Source organism: Tupaia chinensis, unplaced genomic scaffold (genome assembly GCF_000334495.1).
Source record: "Tupaia chinensis unplaced genomic scaffold, TupChi_1.0 Scaffold143829_1, whole genome shotgun sequence".
NCBI lineage: Eukaryota > Metazoa > Chordata > Mammalia > Scandentia > Tupaiidae > Tupaia > Tupaia belangeri.
The window spans coordinates 1-7,324 of record NW_006203679.1 but is presented as its reverse complement, the minus strand read 5'-3'; the positions used below and the strand labels follow the sequence as shown (position 1 = coordinate 7,324).

General features: G+C 41.0%; 2 protein-coding genes across 2 annotated transcripts; one reads left to right on the top strand and one right to left on the bottom strand.

The window, feature by feature from the left end:
* Nucleotides 1-206: 206 nt before the first annotated feature.
* Nucleotides 207-3,604, bottom strand: LOC102478862 (GON-4-like protein). Its single transcript, XM_006165222.3, has 2 exons — nucleotides 3,329-3,604; nucleotides 207-435 (listed from the first exon to the last, which is right to left on the bottom strand). Exons 1-2 carry the CDS (start codon nucleotides 3,409-3,411, stop codon nucleotides 222-224), a joined length of 297 nt encoding a protein of 98 aa, XP_006165284.1. The 5' UTR covers nucleotides 3,412-3,604; the 3' UTR covers nucleotides 207-221.
* A 2,383-nt stretch (nucleotides 3,605-5,987) lies between these two features.
* LOC106733473 (60S ribosomal protein L36a-like) lies at nucleotides 5,988-6,289 on the top strand (the record flags this gene model as incomplete). Its single annotated transcript, XM_014582825.1, has 1 exon — nucleotides 5,988-6,289. A coding segment is annotated over exon 1 (302 nt), but the record flags the coding sequence as incomplete, so codon positions are not given.
* Nucleotides 6,290-7,324: the final 1,035 nt, after the last annotated feature.

Below are 7,324 nucleotides of genomic sequence, written 5' to 3'. Positions count from 1 at the left end.
CGACCACAGTGTGAATCCTGGCCCCAGTGGCTTCGAATGTATGCCTAGGGTAACTGCTGGTCCCATAGGCAATTTTATCTTTAGGGGAAATATCTGGAAGGCAGGAAGATGAAGAGACTATAGAGGAAAATAATGGATCACTGTCAACAGAGGAATTCATCTAGTGCAGAGGTGGGAAGAATTAGTCTCAGGTAAAACTCAAAGGCCCTCCCCACTGAGAGTCAGAGGAGGAGTGAGGGTGGGCACAGACAGGGGAGGTGAGGAGGGCAGCAGGAAGCACTCACCTTGATGATATTGTCGCGGGCTCTGTTCATGTTGAGGTTCTTGATTCTCACCGTCAGCTGGTGGGCAGTCTTGCAGGTTAGAAGGTACTTGCTGATTAGAGGCTTAGGAAAATCGGTTCCTTCAAAATGCTTCAGTCCCAAAGCTAACAGGCTGAGAAAGGGACAATGACACTAAATCTCACCTGACAGTCCTTTCTTCTAGAAAATCTCCCCACACAAACTCCATCGTTTACAATCAAGTGTTTCTACATCTAATTCCTGTACAAGTTGATGGTTACCCAAGAGAAAATGTCGGACATTTTGTGATTGCTAAATAAGTAAAAGGAGGGGCAGGCAGGTGGAATGGGGGTTAAGGTGCTTGACTCCGACATGGCTGACCATTTGGTGGCTTGCCTTCTCATTCTCTCTCTCTCTCTGGTCAAATTGAAGAATAATAATAAGTTAATTAAATAATAATCATTTAAAAAATAATAAAACAATACAATGAATAATAAACAAACAGATGAGGCCAACAGGTGGCACAGTAGTTAAGGTGCTGGACTCCCACACGGCTGACTATAGTTCAAGTCCCAGATCAGGCAACTAGAAACACACCAGGCACATGCCCGAGCGTGCCCAAAATCCTGAGAGAAGGGACCAGCAGTTAGTGTAATGGCTATGTTGCTGGACTCCCATGTAGTCAACCGTAGTTCGAGTCCCGGACCCAGTGGCTTAAAAATCCCCCCCGGTGCGTGTACGTGCATGCCCAAGATCCCAAGAGGAGAATGGAAGAGAAGGGATTGCAGCATGGCCATCCTCCCTAGGGGGTGATTTCTTGCTTTGTGTCTCTTTGTCACTCTCTGTCTGTCAGTGCACACGCCCTATAGCAAAAACGCTCAAAAAAAAAAAAAAATCCTGAGAGAAGACTGATGGAGAAGGGATTGTGGCATGGTTACCCCCCTCACGGGTAGAGGGTGATCTCTCACGTTCTCTCTCTCTATGGTGAGCCCACATTCCCAATAGCAGAAAAATCTCCCTTATAAGAAAAAGAAAAAAAGGAAACAATTAAGTGGGAACAGAAAAAACTAGGGATAATGGGACCAGCAGTTAGCGTTACGGCTATATGGCTGGACTCCCATGTAGTTGACCGCAGTTCGAGTCCCGGACCCGGTGGCTTAAACTCACGCCGGGCGCGTGTGTGTGCGTGCCCAAGATCCTGAGAGGAGAATGGAGGAGAAGGGATTGTGGCGTGGCCATCCTCCAGGGGGGTGATTTTTGTCTCTCTGTCTCTGTCTGTCTGGCGAGCGCACGGGCTCTAAAGCAAAGAAACAAATGAAACAAACAAAAAATTCTCAAAAAAAAGAAAAAGAAAAAACTAGCCATAAATAATTAATGTCAGATAATGTGTCTGACAGTAACAATTCAAAGGAAGATCAAAGGAAACAGAATGATTCTAATAAAATATAAAATCAGGTGCCACTAGGAGGTATGGCAATTCAAATGCAAGACTCCGACAAGGCCAAATGCAGTTTGAGTTCCAGCCCTGGCAGCCTCAAAAAACACACCAGGTGCATGTGTGTGTGAGCCCAAAATCCCAAGAGGAGACTAGAGAACAAACGACTCTGGTGTGGCCAGCCCCCCAGGGGGGCAATTTTTCAGCCCCCCCCCATGTATCTTTCTCCTACAAGTGCACATGCCCTATTGCAATAAGATTAAAAAATATTTGTATCTATAAAATGAATAGGTACCATGCTAGATAAATGAAATTAGACCTAACACTACCACCACCATAACATACAACTACAGTTACATACTCATATATTTGCTGATGGCAGTTTGGCAATACACATTAAGAGTCACAAAACATGTTCATAAATTGGGACCAGTGGATGGAGCAGCAGTTATGTCGCTGGACTTCCCATGTAGTCAACTGCAGTTCAAGGCCTTGACCAGGTGGCTTAAAACTTACACCGGGTGCATGTGTATGCATGCCAAAAACCCCAAGAGGAGAATGGAGAAGGGATTCTGGCATGGCTATCCCCCCGGGGGGTAATTTCTAGCAGTCTGTCTCTCAGCGAGCACACGCCCCCTATACCAAAAAAACTCCTCTCCCACGAAAAAAAGGTTGTGAATCTTTTCTGAATAATCTCATTCTTAGTAATTTAACCAAAGAGATAAACTGAAAAAATTTACATTGATCTATGCACTAAGATCCCTAGTGAAGCCTCACTTAAAATAGCAAACCAGGAGAAAAATAAAGACCAATAAAAGAACTACCTATAGGGCCATGAAATATTGCCTTTAAAGATAACATAGCTAACATAAAATAAAATAAATAATTATTAAAAGAAAAAAGATAACATAGTTAAAGAAAAAACAACATTATAGAATAAAAAGCAATTTCAAGGGCCAGCCATAGCCTAAGGTCATGGGAATCAGATAACACATTGCCCATCACAGTTAGAATTCTGGCCCAAGGGGCTGACAAACCACTCTGGGCCCACGAGCATGCATGAATGCCCAAGGGATGATGAGATAGAGGAGAGGGAACTGCTGCACGTCCACACCCCAATAGGGGTGCTTTCTCCCTCCTCAGACAAGTGCATGTATCTTCTGACAACAACAACAAACAACTTCTGAAAGATATTACATAGAAAGCCAGATCCCAAATGGCCAACTGCACTTTGAACCCGATCCTGGTAGTTTGAAGAACATGTTGAGCACATGTGTGTGTATGCCCCAAATCCTGATGGTAGAGAATCTGAGGGGAAAGGACTGCAGTGTGACCAAGTCCAGCTGCAGGGTTCTCTATGTGGGTGTGTCTCTCTCTAGTGCACTTGTGCCCTACGGCATTAAATAAACAAAGTGTTTTAAAAATATGTTTGCCCTTCCTCAAAAGAGCAGCTTTTGGCCCTGCTGGCACAAGCACATGCTACAGACACATGCCACTTTCCTTTTTGTCTTTTGTGTCTCTGTCGTTACACGCCTTTCCCCTGATCTTCTCATAGAACCCTGACTTTCCTTGGGACGGCCTGTACTTTTGAGCCCCCACAGTAAAGACTTACTTGTCCTCTGCCTTGGTGAAGAAGATCTTGTCCTGGGGATTGTTTGCCTTCAGGGCACACACTGGAAGGAGCTCCGGGTACATGAAAACCTTGCTTGTAGCCAGAATCCACGCTACTTGCTTTGGCAAACAGGGAAATTCATGAGCTAAGAAAACAAATCAGTGATAAATGGAATTCTAGGACAAAATAAGACATTTGCAAGAGAGCTTGTGAATGACTTTTTGCATTTAGGAAGAGAGCTGCATTTATCTAACTTGACCCCTTCCCATCCGGTCACCCTCCCCACAAAAGCTTCTAAAGATCTCAATCTAACAAATGCCGAAAGAAGTCCTATTCAAGGTCAATAAAAGTTGATTTTTTAATTTCTTTCCTATGTGGAACACTTAACATACTAAGGAACGTAAATACCCTTACAAAGCACCTAGTAATACCTCAAAAAAATGTTACCTCCTTCCCCCTTTAAATCCTTCAAGGATAAGAGACCAACAATGCTTGCTTTCTTCCAAGATAAGATTCCAACTTCTTTAATATCCCTCACAAATCTGGTATTCCAACTTTTTTTTTCTGATTCTTACTTAACTCTCATTAAGTTCTCCCAGATTCCTCCTGAGGTTGGGAATAAAAAAAACCATAAAAGGAATAAGACAATTCTGCCTCATTCATTTCTGTCTTTCTAAGTCTCTCAGTTTCAGGCAACTCCACCTCTCCAGAGGTAAGAACCACTGTGTCCGTATCTCTCCTTCTGTGAGTATTATTTTTATATGCCCAGATGAAAAACCAAGACATTAGATGTGTAAGTGACTACTATAGTTTGGTGTTAAAGGAAGTTTTAACCAAAATAAAGCTATCAAGGTAGTTTAGGGTCACTGTCTATGACATAATGCACTTAAGTTCAACTATATTTAATGTAACCGGAAGGTGGCGTGGTGGTGAAGGGCCCAGGACTCCCACATGGCTGACCACAGTTAGAGCCCCAGACCTGGTGGCTTACTTTCTCACCTTCTTTTTATCTCTCTCACTCTATTCCTCTTTGGTCAAATTTAAATATATAAATAAATAAATGGAGAAATAAAATTAGTTTAAAAATAATTCTTAAAAAAAAAAAAAAGACTCAGAGGTTTAAAATCAAATCCAAAGACAAACCCAAGTTCAGAATAAGCCATAACTAATTTGATAATTCAGGAAACAAGTCAAGCAAATTTTTGGCTTAAGATTACAGCAAATGGGGGAATGGGTGGTGGCATGATGGGTAAGGGTGTGGGATTCTCACATGGTTGACCATGCTTTGACTCCTGGACCTGGCGGCTTGCTTTCTCTCTCTCTCTCTCTCTCTCACTCACTCACTCTCCCACTGTTCCTCTCTAGTCAAATTAAAATAAATAAAAAAGAGGTTGGCAGGTGGTTAAAGGTGCAGAATTCCACATCGCCAACCGTGGTTCAAGTCCCGGACCTGGTGGCTTGCTTTCACACTTTCCCTCTCTCTCTCTCTGAACAAATTAAAAAATAATAACAACAAATAGAATTAAATAAATCTTAAAATAAATAAAGGTGAATAATTCTTTTTAAAAAATACTGAACATGGCTAATGCACATGTCCAAATTAATTTTCAAAGTAGTATTTCATGGGACAAATAGGTAGCATAATGTCTATGTTGCTGGACTCCCATGTAGTCGCCCGTGGTTGGAGTCCCGAACCCGGTGGCTTAAACTCATCCCGGGCACATGTACGTGCGTGCCCAAGATCCCAAGAGGAGAATGGAGGAGAGGGGATTGCGGCGTGACCATCCCCCCTGGGGGGTGATTTCTCGCTTTCTGTCTCTCTGTCTCTCTCTATCTGTCTGGCAAGCACACACTCCCTATAGCAAAAACCTTTAAAAAAAAAAATCGTATTTCATTAAAAAATGAAGATATGCAGAAGGGTTCTTTGCATAAGTTCAATAATGCTTCTTGCACTGAATCAGAAATTGGAAATACTCATTATTGGACAGGGCTTTGACTGGAATGTCATATCTGAAGATCAATCAGAAAGCTATGGAACTAAGGTGGATCTCAAGTAAGCCATCAGAAGCTCTTAGAAAGATGGCCTGGCACCATAAATACTACTGCCTGGCAGAGACGATTAGAGAAGATATAGGAAAGAATTTCTAACATAAAATAACCTGGACTTTTCCAGCCGAGCACTGTAATCAGTAGAGATCGCAAAAGAGCAACCACACCAGAGGATTATCCTGAGAGAGACCTTGAAGGAAGAAAAAGAAAGTGATCTTTGCTAGCAGATGGTATAGCACAGAGTACTTGGTAGGCAGGACTGAATTGAGAGGGTTTATGTGTGACTAGTGTGCTGGGTGTTGCTTTTCAACAATTTGAATGGCTGACATGTAAATATTTTCTCAAAAATATTTAAAACCATATTGTTTCCATTGTTATAGTCACAAAATCATACAAAATTATAAAAAATATACTGAACATTATCTTTAAAATTCAGTATTTTGAAATTTTGAAAGTTTATTAACTGTCAAGAACTATAGAGTATGAGCAAAAAATTTTTTATATGTAAAATAAATGTTTGTGTCCTGTCAGGCGTGAGTGGCACGAGGCGAGGGTTGTGCACGCCAACTTCTCATTCTCAACGTGAAGATAGCTAGACTACCAAGATAAGATGGTCAATGTACCTAAAACTCGAAGGACTATCTATAAGAAATGTGGCAAGTTATCACCCTCACAAAGTGACCCAGTACAGGGCAAGGATTCCCTGTATGCTCAAGGGAAGAGGCGCTACGACCGGAAGCAGAGTGGCTATGGTGGGCAGACGAAGCCAATTTTCCGGAAGAAGGCTAAAACCACTAAGAAGATGGTCCTAAGGCTTGAGTGTGTTGAACTGAACTGCAAATCCAAGAGGATGCTGGCCATTAAAAGATACAAACATTTTGAACTGGGGAGAGATAAGAAGGAAAGAGCCAGGTGATCCAGTTCTAAATTTTGAGATTGCTTTGTTCTTTTAATTTTGAGCAGAAAATGCTGAAGATACAGAAAATTTACCTGCAGAAAAGTAAAAGGTAATATTCTTAATAAAAAATAAATAAATAATAAAGTAAATGTGGAAAAATGTAAAAATAACAACAGGTGAAATAAAAAAATGAAGATATGGGCTAAAAAAATTTTTTTAATAAAAATTACATAAATAAACTTTTCTTTTTGAGAGGTTTTTGTTATAGGGTGCGTGCACTCGTCAGAAAGATAGAAACACAGAGACAGAAAGCGAGAAATCACTCCCCAGGGAGGATGGCCACACCGCAATCCCTTCTCCTCCATTCTCCTCTCAGGATCTTGGGCACGCACGAACACACGCCTGGGGTGAGTTTAAGCCACCGGGTCCGGGACTCAAACCACAGTTGACTACATGAGAGTCCAGCGACATAGCCATTACACGAACTGCTGGCCCCTAAATAAACAACTTTTAAAAACTGTTACTGAGTGAAGCAAGTTAGAAAGAAAACAAACAAACTAACTAAAAAAACGAAGAAACGAGGGCCAACAGGTGGCGTGGTGATTTAGGCTCTGTTCGGGTCCCAGACCTGGTGGCCTGCTTTCTTACTTTACCTCTCTCTCTGTCTCTGTTCAAATTAAAATGAATGAATGAATAAAATTAAATAATTCTTTTTTAAAAATGACGATTTTATCTATACTACAATCATTATGGGAAATAAAATGAGTTGATCTTAATGAAGAAAAGAATAAAAACCTAAATCGAAAGATGGTCACATCTTTACCACTCGACTTCCACCGTTACCAGACCCCAGACCATCTATGTCTGCCTTATCCTCATCTACGTCCAAATTTTTAAACACTTCTCTTTTATTTATTTTTTTAGTTCTTTTAAAAATTATTTTAATGGGCATACATTCCTACAAGGTAGTGTGATTTATTTTTAATAATTATTTTTATTTAACTTTATTTATCTACATATATTAGAGTGACAAACGGAGAGAGAGAGAG